General features: G+C 40.9%; 13 protein-coding genes across 13 annotated transcripts; 8 read left to right on the top strand and 5 right to left on the bottom strand.

Moving 5' to 3' along the window:
- Positions 1-553: 553 nt before the first annotated feature.
- HPODL_01699 (uncharacterized protein) lies at positions 554-1,313 on the top strand (the record flags this gene model as incomplete). Its single annotated transcript, XM_014078214.1, has 2 exons — positions 554-600; positions 641-1,313. The coding sequence occupies 2 exons, from the start codon at positions 554-556 to the stop codon at positions 1,311-1,313; spliced, it is 720 nt and encodes a 239-aa protein (XP_013933689.1).
- Positions 1,314-1,326: 13 nt separating this feature from the next.
- On the bottom strand, positions 1,327-3,765 carry HPODL_01698 (uncharacterized protein; the record flags this gene model as incomplete). The annotated part of the gene is made up of 1 exon (XM_014078213.1): positions 1,327-3,765. One exon carries the CDS (start codon positions 3,763-3,765, stop codon positions 1,327-1,329), a length of 2,439 nt encoding a protein of 812 aa, XP_013933688.1.
- A 1,591-nt stretch (positions 3,766-5,356) lies between these two features.
- Positions 5,357-6,286, top strand: HPODL_01697 (uncharacterized protein; the record flags this gene model as incomplete). The annotated part of the gene is made up of 1 exon (XM_014078212.1): positions 5,357-6,286. The coding sequence occupies one exon, from the start codon at positions 5,357-5,359 to the stop codon at positions 6,284-6,286; it is 930 nt and encodes a 309-aa protein (XP_013933687.1).
- A 593-nt stretch (positions 6,287-6,879) lies between these two features.
- On the top strand, positions 6,880-7,980 carry HPODL_01696 (Isocitrate dehydrogenase [NAD] subunit 1, mitochondrial; the record flags this gene model as incomplete). Its single annotated transcript, XM_014078211.1, has 1 exon — positions 6,880-7,980. The coding sequence occupies one exon, from the start codon at positions 6,880-6,882 to the stop codon at positions 7,978-7,980; it is 1,101 nt and encodes a 366-aa protein (XP_013933686.1).
- A 169-nt stretch (positions 7,981-8,149) lies between these two features.
- On the top strand, positions 8,150-9,652 carry HPODL_01695 (Protein FYV10; the record flags this gene model as incomplete). Its single annotated transcript, XM_014078210.1, has 1 exon — positions 8,150-9,652. The coding sequence occupies one exon, from the start codon at positions 8,150-8,152 to the stop codon at positions 9,650-9,652; it is 1,503 nt and encodes a 500-aa protein (XP_013933685.1).
- A 141-nt stretch (positions 9,653-9,793) lies between these two features.
- HPODL_01694 (uncharacterized protein) lies at positions 9,794-10,825 on the top strand (the record flags this gene model as incomplete). The annotated part of the gene is made up of 1 exon (XM_014078209.1): positions 9,794-10,825. One exon carries the CDS (start codon positions 9,794-9,796, stop codon positions 10,823-10,825), a length of 1,032 nt encoding a protein of 343 aa, XP_013933684.1.
- Positions 10,826-11,057: 232 nt separating this feature from the next.
- HPODL_01693 (uncharacterized protein) lies at positions 11,058-12,278 on the top strand (the record flags this gene model as incomplete). The annotated part of the gene is made up of 1 exon (XM_014078208.1): positions 11,058-12,278. One exon carries the CDS (start codon positions 11,058-11,060, stop codon positions 12,276-12,278), a length of 1,221 nt encoding a protein of 406 aa, XP_013933683.1.
- Positions 12,279-12,617: 339 nt separating this feature from the next.
- HPODL_01692 (LOG family protein) lies at positions 12,618-13,286 on the top strand (the record flags this gene model as incomplete). Its single annotated transcript, XM_014078207.1, has 1 exon — positions 12,618-13,286. One exon carries the CDS (start codon positions 12,618-12,620, stop codon positions 13,284-13,286), a length of 669 nt encoding a protein of 222 aa, XP_013933682.1.
- A 76-nt stretch (positions 13,287-13,362) lies between these two features.
- Positions 13,363-14,304, bottom strand: HPODL_01691 (Chitin deacetylase 2; the record flags this gene model as incomplete). Its single annotated transcript, XM_014078206.1, has 1 exon — positions 13,363-14,304. The coding sequence occupies one exon, from the start codon at positions 14,302-14,304 to the stop codon at positions 13,363-13,365; it is 942 nt and encodes a 313-aa protein (XP_013933681.1).
- Positions 14,305-14,443: 139 nt separating this feature from the next.
- On the bottom strand, positions 14,444-15,265 carry HPODL_01690 (uncharacterized protein; the record flags this gene model as incomplete). The annotated part of the gene is made up of 1 exon (XM_014078205.1): positions 14,444-15,265. The coding sequence occupies one exon, from the start codon at positions 15,263-15,265 to the stop codon at positions 14,444-14,446; it is 822 nt and encodes a 273-aa protein (XP_013933680.1).
- Positions 15,266-15,818: 553 nt separating this feature from the next.
- On the bottom strand, positions 15,819-17,273 carry HPODL_01689 (uncharacterized protein; the record flags this gene model as incomplete). Its single annotated transcript, XM_014078204.1, has 1 exon — positions 15,819-17,273. The coding sequence occupies one exon, from the start codon at positions 17,271-17,273 to the stop codon at positions 15,819-15,821; it is 1,455 nt and encodes a 484-aa protein (XP_013933679.1).
- Positions 17,274-17,697: 424 nt separating this feature from the next.
- Positions 17,698-19,677, top strand: HPODL_01688 (glycosylphosphatidylinositol phospholipase d; the record flags this gene model as incomplete). The annotated part of the gene is made up of 1 exon (XM_014078203.1): positions 17,698-19,677. One exon carries the CDS (start codon positions 17,698-17,700, stop codon positions 19,675-19,677), a length of 1,980 nt encoding a protein of 659 aa, XP_013933678.1.
- A 27-nt stretch (positions 19,678-19,704) lies between these two features.
- HPODL_01687 (putative membrane protein) lies at positions 19,705-20,517 on the bottom strand (the record flags this gene model as incomplete). Its single annotated transcript, XM_014078202.1, has 1 exon — positions 19,705-20,517. The coding sequence occupies one exon, from the start codon at positions 20,515-20,517 to the stop codon at positions 19,705-19,707; it is 813 nt and encodes a 270-aa protein (XP_013933677.1).
- Positions 20,518-20,725: the final 208 nt, after the last annotated feature.

Below are 20,725 nucleotides of genomic sequence, written 5' to 3'. Positions count from 1 at the left end.
CACGAGCTAAAAAGCTGTAAGTTTTCCCTCAAGGATAAATTGTATGAGCAACAAATGTTTAGCTCCTCGTCAGACAACGCTTTATGTAGTATAGGTAAGAAATCTTTCGTAAGAACTTCAAAGGTTTATTTGAATTCAAACTGAAACGGTCTCTTTATTATTGCAAATATTCTCATCACTATTGCTGGTACTATTGGATTATAAATAAATCTTGTGAACTGCGGCTATACGAATGATTACTTAGTTCTCGAATAATCAGATTTATTGGCTAATGTATTACGTAATATAAACTTTACTTCCTACTAGATATAAGTTTGGATCATATTATTCGCGATCTGGAAGCTTACGAGCAGCTTCAAACCTGTAGTTAGCTTCTAGCGACTCCCTTTTATATACGTTTCATGTAAAACCCGATAATAATTCGTTGCAATTTAGCATTTTGCTTTGTGTGTTACAAATAGCCTTCCGCGGAATCGTATCTGCCATTTGTCTAAAAAACTTTTACAAGTTCATCAATAACTTCGGCATAAGCGCAAAGCTGAAAAAGTCTTTCATGAGTTCTCACGCTCAAACACCCCGGTGTATTATCATTCGTCATGGGTAAGTGTGCCACCGCAGAAGCCACATCCTAACATTACAGCCAAACTTCTTGGTCCAAATCAGGACAGTATACGTCAATCACAGATCTCGATTTAACAGATTATGGCATCAAGCAAATGAAGGCAACTGGTGTGGCGCTGATTGGAACCAATTCCTCAAATCTCATTCAGGCACAAGATCTTAAACTGGTCATTAGCTCTCCCAGAACCAGAGCGATTCACACTCGTGACCTCTTACTAGAATCATTATCTTCCGATGAAAAGGCACACATCCAATTTGATATTGACAATGATATCAGGGAATGGGACTACGGTGATTATGAAGGTCTGAAAACAACTGAGATACTTAAATTGAGGGAAAGTCGAGGTCTCGGATCTGATTGGGATATTTGGTCTAAGGGTTGTGAGAACGGAGAAGACTATATTCAGATTACAAAGAGAGTGGACGCCGTGATAGATCGGATTCGTACAGTACACAAAAAAGCATTAGAAGCAGGTCAAGCTTGTGATGTACTTGTTGTCGGCCATGGGCATATTCTGAGGTGTTTTGCCGCTCGCTGGTTGAAAAGAGAGATCAACCAAAACCCCCAGCTTATCTTAGACGCTGGGGGGGTTGGGGTCCTCAGTTATCAGCACAACAACATCAACGAACCTGCCTTGTCGCTCTCCGGGGCTTTCGTCGTTAATGAGGATGACATTAGTTCAAGTATGTAGCAAGAAGGCAGAGTTATGGTTGTGTGAGTTCTTCGTGTACCCGTTTTTGTTCGTAAGAATAGACTCTTTTCCAATTTTCCACAGAGCTATGCAATTTATTGTTCGTGCACAAAAGCTTGTTGTGTGCACTTTTTGCACTAGAATATGTACTTGTTTTTGTGGCAAAAGTTATTCTTGGATCTGCTTGATTCAAATCTAAAACCAGGTTCTTTTGGTCATTATCAATATTGTCAAACAGAGACTTGGTTGAGTTTGGACTTGTATATGTTGCCCCTTCTTCCGAGTTACCGTTGAGCTGATTTTGTATCTCATCAATCGTATTATTTAGCGAAAAATTGAAAGCATTATGAGGATTGTACTCATCATCTGAAGGCAGAGAATGGGAGTCTACATGCTTCGGAGACTCTGATTCGCTTATAGTTGTATCTTCAGTCTGATTTTCGTGGGTGAGAGTTTTGGGGGACCCTTCGCTTCCCCAAAGCCATCTTTCTCTGATTTTTGGCCTTCTCCTTTGCTTCGTAGGGCTAGCAGATTTATCGGAGCGCAGACGAGTGCCATAATTATCACTTGACATATTTGATGTCAGTTGAAAATTCTCCGAGATTGGAACGTAGCTTATAGAACTAAAATCAGATTCATGAATGTTGGGTAATCGTTTGTTACCTTTAGGGGTAGCTTTAGGCCCGTCCTTGAGAGATTCGGATGCATGTGTAATCGCACTCTGATTTTTGAACTCTTTCAGAGAATCGAACGACACATACTGCGTTTGTTTAGAGCATGCATCAAATCTTTGAGGACTTTCTCCATAATTTTCGAAGGAGATTGTGCTCCGATCTTGATTGGATGATTGGTCAGGTGAGCTCGTGTGTGTCGTTTGTATGTTGTCAATGGACTTTCTAAAAAATCCCGATACTTTTCTGCTAGCGTTATTGATATTTATCCCTGTTTTTTTGATAATTGGTTTTATCAAGTCCACCGGCAAAGATCTGTTTGAAATTCCAGACGGTGACGTATCAGCACACAGTGGATCATAATACGGACTCTCGGGATCTGAGGGGTCTGTTAAAGAAAACATAGAAGATATAATTCCTTCCTTAAGAGACAACTTTCTGCTATGCTTTGACTTGGGAGTTGTTTGAGCTATACTTTGATATTCTTGAATTTCTGAGTCCATTAAAGGCAGGCTGATAGGAGACTTGGATCTGGAAGAGCCGTAATACCGAGTTTCCGCCTGCTTGGATGATTCACTCAAGATGAATACGCCAAACACAACCAGAATCGTTCCCAGAAATATGAAAAATCCAGCTGCTCCAAGAAACTGGGACCACTGCCTATAAAATGTCAGCCCATTAGATATGCTTGAGATATTGTAAACACAAAATACCAATGGGTATAGGATGGAAGTACTAATAAGTTTCAGTCCCTGGTTCAGCAGATATAATTGAGACAAACACAGCACTAGAAAAACAAGCACGAGCAGGTAAACCATTGAATTATTCAACTGTTTCACGTTACGATTGGAAAGAGTCAAAAGGGCTATTTCTATTGCGGATTTTGCGAGCAATAAAGACTGAGCGGAAAGTATACCGGAAGTAACTCCATATGATATACCTTGGATTGATTTTATAGTCCCCAATGGAAATGCAAATAAAAATTTGTAAACAGACGTGTTGCAGTGAAGAATCCATAATACAAGCTGGAGCATCTTTTCCTTGAACATCTTGGCTGAAAACTGAAAATTTGAATCATTGTTTGACGTATTTTCCTGAACATTTCTGAGACGTTCTTTCACATTCGCATCAATTACGTGAAGGAGCTGTATACAGGGGCTGACCTGGCCTTGTCTCGATTCGCGAGAAATTTCATATGAGGATACCATTATCCAAAAAAGTATGAGCGTAATTACCCCAAATTGCACACTTATCCAGACAACGAACTCCTTTTGACTCAAAAGGACGATGAAATCAGCAAGGTCATATTCTGGTTCACCAATACCTCCGCCGCATAGAGCGATCAAAAATGCTCCCACACCAACCAATACAGTTCCATAAAAAGATTGTCGAGTAAATTCCTCATGTAAAATCAAAGTGTTAAATACAGTATTGAACACCAAACCTATCGACTGCAGAGGGCTTAATACAATCAAAGGAAGAGTAGAAAGCTGAATTGTAGAACCAAAGACATTAGAGATGATGAACAACAAAAATCCTAAATGCCACAACGACCTTTTGTATGCAGATAATTGATTGCCACTCCCAGCCGCGGATTCATTTGCCAGATGCGATTTTCTCTGAAGAATGAGGCCAATGGATTGACAAGCAGAGGAAAGCAGACCGACCAAACAGCCTATCAAAATCTTATTTCCCGTCAGTGCATTAGAAACGGGGTCATTATGAGCCAGGAAGAGGAGCATGTCACCGATAGCAGTTTGACCATCAAATAGATTGTACATCAAACTCAAAAGTAGAAGTAAATCACGGTTCTCATAAATTTGAACACTTGTGCTTATCCTCTGTATTCTTGGATGATAATCACCGGAAACTGAAATGTTTTGGTATTCTCAACAAGGTCTAGCTTTTTTCAGCTCTGAGGAACTGTTGTGATAAGACTGTACAAATGCCAACAAAGAAAGATAACTGCTGCTGATATCTGAATTATGATTTGGAGATATGACAGCTGGGAGATAGAGTCTTTTGTGGCCGGATAGAAGAATAAATCCACAGGGCAAATACTAATCCATAAGTACTTACGTAAACAAAAACTATATTAACTACTAAGATATAAAGAATTCGAGCTCTGAATTTGCTAGTATCCACCACTTACATTGCTAATACTGAGCTCTTAAGTTCCAGATGGGTTTTCATCTCTTACCTAGGAATAGTATATACACGCAGATACGAATATGGAGATCGTTTGATTCGCAACCTCCAAGAAAGCAAGTGTTGCTGTAATGGCTCTATAAGAATCAAAACCCCTGTTGCTAACTTTAAGCAAAATATAGGGTGGATGATGGATTACTGATAAAATACATAATTAAAAACGAGGGATAATTAATTAGTGAACTTAAAATAGCCTTAAAAAAGGAGATCTTGACAGTATGGTCGAAAGACAATCGTGGTATCTCTTATTCCTTCTGCCGCCCTGGAACAGTAAAATGACCAATCACATACTCTGGCATGTGTGGAGTAATTGATGAAGATGTCTCACGACAAAGGTCACAATTTTAGGATACAATACATGGGATACAATACATAGGATACAATAGGGAATGGTACTTACCCTCTCATCCAGAGTGCGACATCTCACTCTTACATTCAGATTGCTTCAAAGGTTTGGCTATCTTGTGGTTTTCAACGAGACAATAGAGGACATGTAAGCCACAAGAAGTGAAGGGCACGAAAAAGGCTGTCATGAGTGGAACGCAGCCACTTGCTGAAGTAGTGCTACATCCGCATCTATTTAAAATGAACTTTGAGGTAAGAAAGGTACACAATGCATTCTGCCTGCAATACTCTGTATCTCATTTATCATGATGTACTCTCATATACATATATATATATATATATATGGAGTGAACCTGACAACGGGGTTGACTACATACTGCAGATATACAGAAATGAGATTGAAATTGAATCATCCGTTAAAAAATAACCACTTGTGAAGCTGGCTGGTCTGGATAGCCCTGAATAGCATAGCCAGATACTGTAGCTTACTGCATAAAGTTTCAATGTATAGAGCGTTGAATGCTAAGAGCCAAGCCCTTGCTCATATGGGGGCGTTTGTGCTGCAACTTTAAATGGAATAAAACGGATGCTAGTCACTACTTGATAAATAACTACTGAATTCTCAAATCAATTGAGGAGAGTATATATGGTCGTCATACAATCAGCGCTGTTAGTTATTGCTCTGAATGAAAATATACACATTAGGTAATATTCTAGGTAATTAATTGGTCTAATACAATTTCTATATCTAATCGAGGATATTTTGAATCGTTTATTTTAATATGACTTATTTCATTGCATTAGAACAGTCGAATAAAAATGCCTGAGTTCCAAGAATACCTTGAAAATGTGCTAATCAATTGCAATAGGAGAGACCACGAGCAGGTAAAGCTAGGATTATCCGAACTAGACGAATTATTAACAAAGCTTTGCGTTCTTAAATATGATGAACTGACCTATGAGCCAAGCGCAGTGAGGAAAACTGGAAATTCGTCATCTATTGTTGAACGACAGGCAACTTTAAGTGAGAGTGGCTTGGCGAACAGTTTAGAGAGTCATTATCAACGGAGGTGGAAACTACCCAAAGTTGGCGATGTGGTGTTCGGAGAATTCTTGACTCTCCAAGACAAAGTACAATATAATGTGGTGTCGCAACTCATCCAAATTATCCCGTTTGTTAGTACATTCAAGGAAAATGAGTCACTTAGGGTACTTTTCAGGATTTTGCAAGGCTGTTTTCTCCTTCATCCTCCATCTCGCAATCTTATCACATACGAGTCCAAAATGTGGGTTTTATTGGAATTTCTCAGCCCAAGATATAGCCCACAGGTCATCGAAGCTCTTATACCTGTTCTTGTGAGTTCACTTGTTCGGAATGTTCCAAACATTAGAATTTTTGAACGGTTGGGTGGCCCGCAATACCTATGTGAATTGCTAACACATAAGTCTGACGTTGCAAGTTTGGCCCGTGAATGGAAAGAAGTACAAGTGAAAGTGCTGGAGTTTCTATTCTTTTATCTGATCCCAGAGTCTCAAAGTTTGGAGCCAAAATCCTCGTTCAGGCGTCCAGTCGCATCTAAGAACGAAAAGTTAAGTAATGTAAAAAATCACGAGGATGGGCACCGAAGGAAAGGCACAAATGAAAAAGCTACAATACTCAATAGATATCTGAATGGAGAAATTACCAAAGGGTTAGTGACTGAATTGCAGACCAGCAAGCCTTTTGGTGAAATGAACATAGAATGGTGAAATTCCCTTTTGCGTTACTCATTCTATCAGGTATGTTCAAGGAGTGCCCTTATTGCATTACGAAAAGTCGCGCATAAATTATCATAAAATTATCACGCCCAAGCTCGAAATCCTTGGGCTTACAATTTGAGACTTGCCAATTTCTCGCGTCCCTTGCTCATGAAGCTCGAAACTGGCTGAAGAGATCTTTTAAGGCACTTAAAAGTAATGTACTAGATATCTACTTATGAGGGATGTACACTTAGAGCTCTGAGGAGACAAGTGCGTCCTTATCAATTTGCAACGAGTAGTCTTAAACCTTGGACTCATCCATATTCATTAGTCACATGACTACGGGTCACGCGACAGTGATTACTAAACTCCGTATTCGGTTATAGCTGCTGTCAATGCCTCGTGCGGGACCCAAAAAGTCGGACTCGAGTTCGGATTTCCTGCAAAATTCTCCCCTCAGAATTAACGAGCGCCCGGCATCGCGGGCTGGGGCGCATGAAAAACCTACCAGGCAGCAGATTCTTTTCCGTAATGGTCACTATATTCGAAAATATATAATTTAGATTCGATATCTACATTTTTTCGCTAAGTGTGTACTCAATATGTTGTCGCAACTTGTCAAGAGCCATTTAGTCAAAGCCTCAGGTAAAAGAGCATTCGCGACGACAGTTAATGAGAATTTTCTTCCCAAGAAGTATGGCGGAAAGTACATAGTTACCTTGATTCCCGGTGATGGGATTGGTAAAGAAATCACGGATTCGGTGAAGACGATTTTTGCTGCAGAAAATGTTCCCATTGATTGGGAGACAGTGGAGCTCTCGGGAGTGTCTGGTTCTGCTTCTCAAATAGATGAGGCTGTCTTGTCTTTGAAGAGAAACAAGGTGGGACTTAAGGGTATTACATACACTCCTAGCTCCCCTTTCGCGAAGTCTTTGAATGTTGCATTGAGAAAAGAGCTCGACATCTTTGCTTCTTTGGTGCTGATAAAAAATATTCCTGGTGTTCCATCTAAGCTTCAGGATATTGATTTTGTCCTCGTCAGAGAAAACACTGAAGGTGAGTATTCTGGCCTTGAACACCAGTCAGTTCCAGGTGTTGTCGAATCTCTCAAAATCATGACAAAGTACAAGACTGAAAGAATTGCTCGTTTTGCATTCGATTTTGCTATCAAGAATGATAGAAAACTAGTGACTGCCATTCATAAGGCCAATATCATGAAATTGGGTGACGGTTTGTTTAGATCTACCGTGAAAGAAGTTGGTCTTGCAGAATACCCAGGCGTGGAAGTAAAGGACATGATTGTTGACAATGCCTCCATGCAAGCCGTTTCTTATCCTCAACAGTTTGATGTCATGGTTACACCAAATTTGTATGGATCCATTTTATCCAACATTGGTGCCGCCCTGATTGGTGGACCAGGACTGGTGCCAGGCGCAAACTTTGGTAGAGAACATGCTGTTTTTGAGCCAGGTTGCAGACACGTTGGTTTGGATATCAAGGATAAAAATGTTGCCAATCCTACTGGTATGATCTTGTCCGCAACAATGATGTTGAGACATCTTGGTCTAGATCCATATGCGGATAAAATCGCCAAGGCAACTTACGACGTGTTGGCAGAGGGTAAAGCAGTGACGCCGGATATTGGTGGAAAAGCTACAACTACCGAGTTCACTGCTGCAATTTTGTCAAAGTTGCAATCTTGAGTAGATGATTAGAAAACTAGAAGCTGACATTTATATTATCCTGTATAGAGAAACAGTAGAACTACATTTATAAGATTCCTTATCAGCCTGATAATCTTTACTTACGTAATACAGACTTTGGAAATGCTAAAACTCAATAGAAAGAAATTCTTGCCAAAAAGTGTGGAAGATGATTCATTCAGTTGATTTTCATTTGCAGTTGAAGCAATCTCAATTTCGAACGCCAATTGAAGTGCTGAGGAAGAACTTCAAAAGCATACAAAAACTTGTGGAGACACATAAAAGCTATTGTATATCCCAGATAAAGCTAATTGAGAACACCCGCAATAAGCAGGAGAAATTGGATCTTATTGACGCCGCTATTCAACAACAGGAGATGTTCAGCAATGATATTAAGAGAAGGGTCGAAGAGCACAACAAGTTTATTTCAAGGCTGAAAATGAGACTACGCAAGCTTAAACAGTTTCAAACATTATATGATAGCCACAAAAAAGACCTCTCCAGCGAAGAAGCACTTACCAAATATGCTTCGCTCTACAGAGAAGAGATCAACCTTTTGTTGATTGATTTTCTTCTCAAAAGCTCTTATATGGACCAAGCTCATTCGGATAAGCACAACTCGGGTGTTATTTTGGCTAAGAAATTGGGACTTGATGACCTTATTGACTATGATGTGATATTACAAGGTCTAGAAATATATAATGAAATCAAGTTCCACAAAAATTTGAAAATATTGATCAAATGGTGCACCGAAAACAAAAAGAGTCTCAAGTCAATTCAGGACGAAAACGATCCAAACTCTTCTCTGAAATTTGAAACTTATTTTCAAAGTTTCATTGAAAACGTTAAGCTAGGGGAGCTTTCCAAGGCTCTAGAGATTGCTAGTGAATACTTGGTGAATTTCTTGGACACGAATGTGGACGACAACTTATACAAAATTGCTTCAGGTGCGGCATTGCTTTGCTGGAACCGAACTTACTTGAATGACACTACTCAGCTACCCCACAAACGCGAACATGAAAAAACTTCCTCATTTTATGACCAGAGTATGAACATGGTGAGCCAAATTGAAGGGAATGTATCACCGTTAAAGGAGCTTTTGGAGGAAAGTAAATGGTCCAAGCTAGCTGATTTTTTCCTGTTCAACTACAATTCTATATATGGAATAAGCCAGAAACCAGACCTGCTATTGCTTTTGAGTGTGGGATCCACTGCCCTTAAGACAAGATCTTGTGTACGCTCCTCGACCCTTAGTCAAGTCAGTACGAGTGACATCAATTTCGACGATTACTTGATCGACACCAGGAACAAGGATGGTAGACTTGCGATACATAATGAATGTCCAATATGTTCACCCGATCTTTATGAACTCACTCATGATATCCCCTTTTCTCATCAGGTGAAGTCGAATATCTACGACTATCCAGTGATGCTTCCCAATGGTAATATATACCAATATGAGAAACTGATTTCGAAATCTTTCAAGATTAGTGGGGATAAATTCGAGCAATCGAAGCTCATACCAGCTCAGCTTTCCAAAGAATTAAAGGACTCGTTTGGAATTCTTAGTAAGAACGAGTTTAGTGGTCTGTTGGACAACTATGAACTTCTTGACCCTTTGACAGGAGAGGTTTTCAAAAGGGAACAGATTACGAAAGTATTTCCTACGTAAGATTAAGAGGCACATAAGATGAGCTTTTTGACTGCCCTCCCACCTTCATTTCGCAAAATGACGCAGCGCCAAAAAAACAAAATAAAACAAAAAAAAACGTTTAGATAAATTTGTGTAGGATTTCAATCGAAAGATCATTGAATGGCAAAGCATCCTTTCAAACAGAATAAATCCCCAAAATTTGGAAAGGGGAAGTTGAAATCCGCATTGACGCGGTATCACTCAGAAACGAACAAAAAACACGGCTTGCTTTGCAAGGAAGGTGCAGAAGGAAAAGGGAAAACTTTAATAAAGGACAATTATAATAATAACACACAAAGTAGCAGTGCAACCACACGTCCATACTTGAACAAGCCTTTCATTCCATTTGCTCCATCTGACCATTTATTACTGGTGGGCGAAGGAGATTTCTCATTTACACAAAGCATAGTAAATGCAGACTATGTAAAACCCTCCTGTACTTGGGCAACAAGTCTGGATTCAGAGGATGATATCTACAAGAAGTATCCACATGCAAAAGAAATCATTGAGTCCTTAAGATTTAGTGGCGTTCATGTTATATTCAAAATAGATGCGACACAATTAGTTAGTTCTTTCAAATTGAGTCTGAATGTTAAAAAGCATGCCAATCGCAATGTCACGATGCTTGGAACTGATCATATTGATCTCATCATGTTCAACTTCCCTCACACAGGCAAAGGCATTAAGGACATTGCAAGAAACATAATCTATCATCAAAAACTGATTTACTCCTTTTTCAAAAGTTGCTCTGATTTTTTCAACCTTCTCGATGCATCACGACTAGCCACTCAGAAAGTTTACCACGAGAAGACCCAGGGAACGTCGAGGGAACCCAGATATGCCAAGGCTCTAGCTTTCCAATCAGAGATATCCAAAAAAAGGATTGCTTTGGCGTTATTTGAAGGTGAGCCGTATGACTCTTGGCAAGTCAAGCGTTTGGCACGAGAATCAATCGGCTATAAGGTTGAAAGATCAGGACGATTTGCATGGGAAGCTTTTGATGGTTATCATCATAGAAGAACAAATAGTATGAAGAATACAACCAAAATTGCACATGAGAGAAATGCTCGTTTGTATGTCTTCGAAAAAGCTGTGAATTCTGATAACAGAGACTTCGTTGGACCAGAAAAGGTTGACATTGATGATGAATAAAGCACTGTTCGTACATTTTGGTTTGTGTCAGTCAATCACAATTGTCAAGCATGTAATCGCAATAGCTTTTGAGTGTAAGAAGCCGCATTCCTCTTGTTATATCGATTTTGTGAAATTGCGTAAATAATAATATTTTGGCTGAATTTGATCTTTAGTGTCGTCCACTCGAAAATTTCAGATTTAGGCTAATACTCCGGGCCGCCATAGGAGGAGCATTAATATAGATATACTAATGTATGAGGACAACGACAAACAAGCGTACTTATCAGCTACTAGAAATAGGTTAAAATTCGACTCTCAAGGACAGCCTCAAAAGTCCCATTTGACGCGAAGAGTCCCAACAGATAGTACATATTCTCAGCGAATTACGGGATCTGGTGCAGGAACTGTACTGAAAAATTCCCTTGAGACTTTGAAATTACGGCAATCATCCGTTCGGGGCTTCTCTCCCAATGCTGTCAACCTTACTGAAAGCCTGGAAGAATGTTCTTCATCCTCCCCCCATGCTCAAAAATTCTGGAAGTATCATGTCTTGCAAATCAGCCAGTTTGAATTTTATCTTACAACGAACCCTGATAATAGACACAAATTTATCAGAGGCGCACCTGGCTACTACGTTGAGCTTGTACTCAACAATGTTTTGGACGGAGATTACGTTTCGGCTTCAAACAATGGGTTTCAGTTGGTGTTTAAAAGACAAAGGTACCCAATATCAAAAACAGAGTCGAGCGAGACAAAATTCGACCCATCTCAGGTTTTCACAGTCATGAAACAATCGCATTCTAAAGGGGGAGATTTTGAGGTTGTGGGACAAAGCAGCGAGTTTGTGGATGATGAAGGACGACATTCGTACAAACCGAAGCAGCAAAAAATTGCGGCCACCTTTCTCAACAAAGCCAACTCGCTCTCACAAAATGGAATGGTGATGGAAACTTGCTATCGCCTCAAACATCTTCGAGTCTGTACGCTTAAAGAAAAGAAGAGCACCATTTTGTTCAAGAATAAAATTGACGGAGTAAAGTTGTCAAAAGAAGGTTCAATTTACTATATCGATGATAAACTAGGTGGCTCATATTGGCATGATTCAATCATAGGACTTTTCAGACCCTGCGAAAGAGATATAAAAGCCAAAATTACGAAAAAAGTATTTTCAAAAGGGGACTCGTTCCATTCAGTTCGTGAAGAGCTCAACGACAATTTGGAGGCGATGAGCCTTGATGATGAGGAATCTTTCAGCGACCGTACTTTCTATTTTGCTCGAGATGGTCTTCTTCAAAGACATCCTCAAGATGATTCACCGAACGATTACAAACTGGGCTGGATTACTATTTACGACAAATCAGATTACTTTTCAACTCCCAATGGAAATTGGGAAATGGTGCTAGGAGTCACATTTGCTGCCGCTTTTGAACTGATAATCGATAGGTTTGTGCGAGATTCGGCGTTTGCTTGATGCCTGTTTGAGATGAAGTGGTAATTAGAATACTTTATCTTATCATCATAGCTTTCCAGATTGGTATCACACCGGTGAAAAATTTCAGCCCGGAATAATAATTTCGATAACATTAACCCATCCAGGAAGGACCGAAAAATTTCCGGCTCGGCTTCAAATCGAAACTAGCTTCAGTCATAATTTTAGGCGCGCAAATTCATGGCGCCTGACGTAAATTTCTTGTCCCCCGGTGAATATATAAGAGTTTTACCCTTTTAGGAACCTTCATTTCTGATTTGATTTATTATATAAGAAGCATATTTTTGTCGTTCTATTAATCCAGTGAGTACGAGAGAAAAAATGACGGTCAATCCCAAGAAGACAATTTGTGTGTTTTGCGGTTCATCATTCGGAAAAGAAGCCTCCTATTCTCAAGCGGCAACGGAGCTAGGAAGATTGCTTGCGGCAAAGGATTATGGGCTAGTTTATGGCGGCGGAACTACAGGACTGATGGGACTAATTGCCAAATCTGTCGCATCACAAGGTGGTTATGTTCACGGAATAATTCCCGATGCTCTGGTCTCTAAAGAGCGAACCGACTCTGTTGATGAGATAAACGAAAAAATACAATCCGATGTGGACAATCACAAAGGAGAAACCCCATTAGACGATAGTTATGGCAGAACTACAATTGTGTCCGATATGCACACAAGAAAAAGGATGATGGGTATGGAAGCAGACGGCGGTTTTGTTGCCATGCCTGGAGGATTTGGCACTTTGGAAGAAATCATGGAAGTTACCACATGGTCTCAATTAGGGATTCATCAAAAACCTGTGGTTTTGTTTAATGTTGATGGCTTCTACGACGACTTTATCAAATTCTTGAACAAAGCAGTGGAAGCGGGGTTTATCTCCAAGAATAATAGCAATATTGTGGCGGTTGCAAGCACACCCGAGGAAGTTATTGAGAAGTTAGATAATTATGTCGTCCCAGACGGGAGATTTAACCTTACTTGGAAAAACCATTAGTGTGGTCACATCTGTCACCATGACTCCGAGGGGACTTTTCGACTCATCCTAAATAAATGCATTTTATTAAGCGTGCTCAGTCATAGGTTTTGATATAATCAATACTATCAACACATTCAGCAACTGTCATTTGACTAGTGCCTAAAATTTTGCTCACTTCGATTCCTGCGTCAACTGTAGACGCATAAGCATCATGTTCGAGAATAAGACCGGTTGACCCAGAAGCTTTCCAATGTTTCACATCGTTGAAAATCTGACTGGCTGTTTTGGATGGTGGTGATGTCTCCATTTTCCAATCAAATGTATCATAGTCCCAAAGAACAGCTTGCATTCCAAAAGCTCTAGCAATTTGTCTAACTCTATCATCAACACCACCGTATGGAGGTCTATACCATTTCGGCAAATGGGCGCCAGTCGCGTTCATCGCCCAGATGGACCATTCCAATTGAGCGACAATCTGCTCGTTTGTTAGACCTGGCAAAAACTTATGAGACCATGTGTGACAGCCAAGCAAATGCCCATTTTGTTTGATCTGGTTATAGATTTCTGGATACCGAACTACATTCATCCCAACAGTGAAGAATGTGGTTTTGTGATCCAGACCTGCAAGCAGTTTAGGCGTTGAAGCTGAAGGACCGTCATCGAAGGTCTGAGAAAGGACGGGACATGTGTAAGCATCATCGAAGGAAATGCATTTGAAACAATCAAACGAGCAGCTGGAACGGTCTGGGGGACATGTACCTGCTGGCCGAGGGGGAAAGTTCGGTATTGCTTTTAAGTCAATGAAGTCCAATGGAATGTAAGGTGGGTCCGCTCCTGGCCATTCTTTTAGTCCAGTAACATCAGAAAGCCATTTTGGCATTGGAGTTGTGGCCATCATAGAAATGTTGACAGACGACAATTCAGTAAAATGGTGGGTTGTAGCTCCTTGAGTCTCAAGTTCGGCAGGAGCCGCTAAAGTAAACCTTCCCTTGAAAATGCAGAAGGCCAGGGAAAGGGGAGTGAAATTGAATCTCATAGCTTAGCTTGATATTGAGTTAGATCTCGTGGATTGATGGTCGGGTTGAAAGAAAAAGGGTTAGTTAATGTTCTAGACAAGGTTTCAAATTGTCAGTTAATTGATTTAAGCGCCATGAAGCATATGCATCAATAAATATTTATCTTGCTTCGGTCAACGCGCTCTGGTCCGTTTTGTTGTTGTCATCCCCTGTTGTTGCACCAGGGATACACAAGGGTGAAATATCCTCCATAACTTTATCGGAAGTAAAGCTGTCCCTCCTCCCAACAGAACTGAGAGAATAATTTGCAAATGTAGGTGAGTTCCCACCTTTTTTACGTGTCTTGCTCGTTCTGAAATCTGGCTGATCAAAAGGCTGAGATTCGTAAAAACTGTTGATTCCTAGTGCGGTGGTGGAGATACTGGGTAACCTCTTAGAGCTGGCTACGGGCCCTCCAATTGTTGACCGTCGCTGACTTGAAGATCTACTTACGGATGAGGAGTTTGAAGCAGAGGAATTGGAGCCTGTGGATGATCCAGGCATGAACTTAGCCAGTTGCTGCTTCAACTGTTTATTCTCTTCTTTCAAATTTTGTATTTCCTTCATTAATTTCAAAACTATTCCTTCCTGTTCCTTCTCCATTACATCTATGAGATTCTCCGGACTCAAAGGTGTACCGCCCATTGAAGATCTTCTTGATCTCGAGGAGGAACCATTGGATGATATTGAAGAATGAGGCGCATTCTCAAGCTTAGTAAGCGAAGAGACATTTGTCGATTTGGGACTTATGGTAGTCTGATTTGCTGAGAAAGTGGCAACATTGGGACTGTTGATAACTTGCGGTTCAGAGAACGGTGTATCCGTTGTTGATGGCAACCTATTGGGTAAGATATGACGATCCGCCGTGATAGGTTTATTTAGTTGTGAGCTCGTTATGCGCGGTGAAGTTTGTGCGCCAGGGGACTGGCCTATACGATCCATTGCGTAGATATGAACAGGGTAGAATCTGGGACTAATCAGTTAGGGAAGAATCTGAAGTGCCAAACAGTCGATAAAGATGTCAGTCAAATTATGAAAGGTGTTGAGAGCACAAGATGGTTCTATTATATGTCAAGATTGTGGCAATATATCCCAAATCGCCAAAATGGTCGTTCACTACCCATTAGGTTGAAATGCGGGTGAAATCTTACAATAGAAATTTTGTGTCATCACCAGTAGAAGTTAGGTGGGGAAAGTGTAGTAGAGCCGCGAAAAGAAAGTTTCTGTCAACTTATCAGCTGGTGCAGACTTTTAGTGTGTTTCTTGACACCCTTGCGGTTGACAGAGTCTACTATTATTGTATAATCAAAATAATACAGTCCTGGACTCCACTGCTAAAGTGCATATTCTGTGTATTTGGCAGATCTTCTAAGCCTTCAAGTTTTTGAAAATCTATGACCTCATTTTGTAGATAAGGAAGGTTATGATTATATTATGATAAGAATCAAAAGTTCCTAAAGTTTCTGATGATCGGTAATGTTCTCTAGTCACCACTTTACTGACTCTCACCAATAATCCTCAACAGCTGGCTATCAGACTTTCGGTGCTGCTTTAACTGGCTTTTCAGTCTCGTCATCTTTTTAGAACTGTCAACTAGTTTATAATCGTATGTCACAGGATAATTTAGGATTTTTTCGGGAACATATTTTGTCCGAACGAAATTATAGAGAGTTTCATCTTTTGCGTATTCTGGCGAAAGATACTCAGTATCTGTGTTGCTTTCAAGGAAATAGCTTGGTAATTCTTCAGAAACGGTATCTAAGTAAAAAGGCTTGTGAGACCCAATAAGTGAAGTATTTTCGTCGATGGTGGTATGAAGTCCATTGACTGATTTCGAAGACGAGCCTGATGATCCCGATCGATGTTTCTTACGTTGGTCTGGGAGCCAATATTTACGGCCATCAGAAGAATATCGCAGCCCATCGTAAATACGCTGATTGAAGCTGGCAGAATTTGGATAGATTCGATTATCGTTGATGGAATCGAAATTGCGGAAGTTGTACATATCTCCATACAGTGTTGTCATTTTGAGGTCGTAAGCAAGATCTCCAAGAAAAATCCAATCTTTGAAGGCATGGCAAGTAGACACGCGGGCTGCATCACCATATTTCTCATGAGTGAAGTCAGTATAGGGAAAAGACTTCCAGTGCAATAATGCAAAGAATATCATTTCACAACATAATAATGCATTCTGAATTTGGCTCCCCGTCAAATTGGCCAAGTCTGATGAACTCTTCGGGGAAATCAATCCGGCCCAAGTCATTGCATCAAGCATCAAGCCTTGCCAATACGAAGCAAAAATAATTAGCTTCACACACATAAATTTACCCCAAGGGCTAAACTTTTTTAACTCTGAATATAAGCATTTCCAGAACATAGCAAGATAGTACAGTGAGATAGTGACACTCACATTATAAGCTATTCCTGTCCAAGTGTATAAGCTCCCCCATGAAATGTCTGAGCTATCATATATCCCGGTAATAGATCCAACAATGATCACTAAGTATAAAAGTGGTTTGACCCACACATATTGTAGGATACATCTCTTGACGAGTAAAAAGTGTGAAGGGTTGGAAAAGTCAATGGGCCGGAAGATGATATTAGCGGGAAACGGATGGTTTGTTTTCGGCTTGTCAAAAGAGTTTTGAATGATTTGTCGCTCACCCCCAAGCATGTAAACAAGGAGCTTGTAAAACGTATAGATAACTAGCGCTTCGTAAATTTCTCTTATCGGTTCAATGATTTTCCCTATGCTTGGGTTAATCAAAGTCACAAAGCAAGTGACCGCAAATAATGGAACAATAAGCAGTATTCTGATTATGAGTCGCTGTTCAAATGGTTTTCTGTAGTTACTCGACTGCAAATAAATAGCCAAGGCTGATATCATCAACGATATCAAACTGGTCGTCCCGCAAACAGCGACCAGCCATTTAGATATCACTATGGACATACCTTGTGTGTCCGCTGCAAGATTTTAGGGCGTACAACGGGCAGCCGTGATCTCAACACCTGTATTGAAGTTGACCGGATTCAGATCCTCCACGACGATTTAGCAATCGGGAAACTATCAGTTTGATGGAAGGGTCGATAGTCGGGTCGAATAATTTATATTGATTTGATTACAGAGCGTGAGAATGCCATCGCTTATATGGTTCCTCATACCACTTGTGAGCTGTGCAGGCGTCGCAGTACACATGAATATATTATCGAGAGTCTATTCAGATCTGCCTGAAGACATACAAGGTTTGACGGGATCTCTCCTAGCGGGGGCCTTCCACCCAGACTCGTTCTACGACTGTATGGGGCATTCAAATGCTGGTGAAGAAGCCCATTGGCCTCCTTTCTTGCGAGAGCTTGTATTGACATATAAGCAAATGGCAGAACCAGATAAAAAACTAAAAGCATTTATCTATGGTGTATTCACACATCAAATCGCAGACATTAATTGGCATTCACTACATAAATCTCAGGGGCTGCTCCAATATTTGGCACACATTGAATTCAATGGAAACGTGAGTCAAGCGCACTCATTTTTAGATACAGGAGCAGACTTTCTCGTACTCTCGCACCAGTTCGAGAACCTTGGACTCAATCAAAGAATTAGTCTTAGGGAATATTATTCCACTCCTTGGGACTTTCCTACAAAAGAGCTGGTTGAAACATACAGGAAGCTGGGGTTTGAAGTGACTGAAAGTGAGATCGAGTTTTGCATGATGAGAGGCTACGCGGCATTACAGGGTGAATTGGGAACATTCAGATCTTTCGCTCCAGCGGTACGATATAAATCCCCCCTTCTCAATGAAGTTCTGGACGACTACTACTTTGGAGGCCTGAGCGATATTATTTACACCATTAGCTGCTGCATGAAAGGTCTCGCTGGACTTTTTGACGGCACAATGGTGAACGATCCATGGCTGATTTGTCCAATTTTTCAACCCAATCATAATGATGCTTCCACCTCAAGTAATTATGCAATCAGATCAAATGACCAACAAATAAGCATGACACGCAAAAGTGATGGTGCTTTGCATCTCTGGAGTGATAGTGTGAATTCAAAATTTGGTACCAGTTTATTGTTTCATGTGTCGGCTTACGGATACGCCGAGCTACTTATTGGAGCAGAGTACGACGAAGGACAAGGATCTGTATACGTCTTGCCGTTGAAACACTTGTTTGAAGGGCAGGTGCATGTTATGAGCACAAAGCTATATGAAGAAACCAACGAGCTTACATTTGCTCCAAGATTTGGGCATGGAATGGCAATATGGAATACATCACGGCACTCATTCCTTGTGATTTCAGAACCAGGACTATCGCAGCTAAATGTTTTTCTTGACTCGCGACTTGTGGCTGTAATCCATGATGAAAAGGCCCGAACACAGTTAGGCAGTGGCGGCCCCAAACAAATGGGGCTGATACTTGGGGTGAACGACGTGAATGATGATGGAATCAATGACCTCATAGTGGGATCTTGTCACTATGACACTTTAGACGCAATACAAAGAGGAATTGTGAAAATCTTAAGCGGAGCACATTTTGCGAAGCTAATTGAAGAGTACATCGATTCTGCTTTGGGAATACACGGTTTTCCGCTACATATAAATGACGAGCAAATAGAGATCAACTGCCTCACTATTCCTCGCCAATTGCAGCGAGATTCTGGTTATGATGAGTTTGCAACCTCAATTGCATTCTCACCAGATAAGTTGTTTATTGGCTCAGCAGGAAGCGGCACGCTTGCTACATTTAATAAATCAGGGGAGTTCCTGTATGGCATGATTCCCGACTCTCATGTCAGAGTTACCCAAAATACACCTTTTGAGTCTACTGGGCTCTATGGATATCACAAAATCATCACAGGGAGTTGGAACAAAATTGCATGGGTTATGGTCTTTGCGAACTCCGAAACCTTTGATAATTGTCTGCTGTGTGGAGTAGCGTACCTGTATCTGGATCGCCAAAGGCTAGAATTGGTAGCAAAGGTCAGACCTGAGAAAGGACAACAACTGTTTTTCGGCGTCAATGCCTTAGCACGAGGAAATGATGTATACGTTGCTGCCGAAGGTTCTCTGGACGGTGCTGGTGCTATCTGGAAAATAAATGTGGGAAAGATATTGGAAGCTAATGCGAATATGAAGTTCAAGCAAGATATTCTACTATGTGAAGAAAAAACTGGGTTTGGCGGTATTATAATTCATGGTACCATTGGTGAAGGTTATTCGGGATTTGGAAGGTCGCTGGAGGTTTTCGAATTTCAGCAAGCGCTATACATTGCAGTGGGAAGGCCCTTGTATGGTTATGGATCTGCAAGTGGATTGACTGGAGCGGTCGACATTCATAAATTGGACGATTAAGTATGTGGCATTTAATGTATGTGGCATTTAATGTAGATAATCAATAAGAAAGGCGAACAAGAATGTAGTGATAGCGCTCATTAGCAAATTAACGGCATTATTGCTGAGCAAATCCGCACCACTGATCGGCTTGGTTCCAGGCAAGTCTTTGGCCAACCTTTCACCTTGTGCACCCTCAACGACAACTTGAAGGTCTGAGTCCAGCAGACTGAGTTGGCAAAAAGCGCCAAGCAATGAGTCAATGAGCGAGCCAATGACTCCAGACACGGTGAAGAGGATTAGTCGTTTCAATCCAAACTTCAAGAATGCGGCTGAAACAAGAGCGATCAGGAAACTTCCACAGAACCCAGCCCACAAACCCAGCCTGGATATAGCACCGTTCGTGCCCCGGGGGACATGCGCGGACCAATTGTAGCAAAGAACAGGCGTCTCTTGGGACAAGATGCCTATTTCTGAGCTCAAAGTATCCGCGGTGACAGCACAATAATTGACTATTGTTCCTACTTTGGCGAATCTCGTGGGAATCAGGGTCAACAAAGAACCCAGAATTAGAAGTGTCGCCACGAAACTATTAGACAGCACTTGGACGTAAGAGCGTGTTGTGTCGTCAGAACCATTCCCCAGTACCTTGGTGTATTTTGATTTCAGGTCATGTTTATATTTAGTAGCCTGAGATCCGACCACAAAGAAGGTCACCAGTAAGGTCAATTCAAGCGCGGAATCCGCTAAAGCATGAATAATTCCCGTAATAATCGCGATGAGGATCCCTGACTTGCTAAGCGACTTATGAGAATAAGCTCTATAAGCGGTCAATGATAAGACGATAAATCTTCCAAGCATAATAGATGCAAACAATCTGAGATTTTTTCCCAGGAACGACTATTATTCTTCGGGCCATGACGTAAACTCTGTTGTTTAACGAGGCTCGTTTTGCACAATCGCAAAACCAAAACACCATGCAAAATAGCAGAAAATTCGTTCAAGTCCTGCTGCGAATCTATTACGCAACTTGCTATAATAGTAGTCCGTTTCCGGTGCTACTCAGGCT

The sequence above is a fragment of the Ogataea parapolymorpha genome, chromosome VI (assembly GCF_000187245.1).
Source record: "Ogataea parapolymorpha DL-1 chromosome VI, whole genome shotgun sequence".
Taxonomy (NCBI): domain Eukaryota; kingdom Fungi; phylum Ascomycota; class Pichiomycetes; order Pichiales; family Pichiaceae; genus Ogataea; species Ogataea parapolymorpha.
This window is presented reverse-complemented; position numbering and strand designations above follow the sequence as displayed.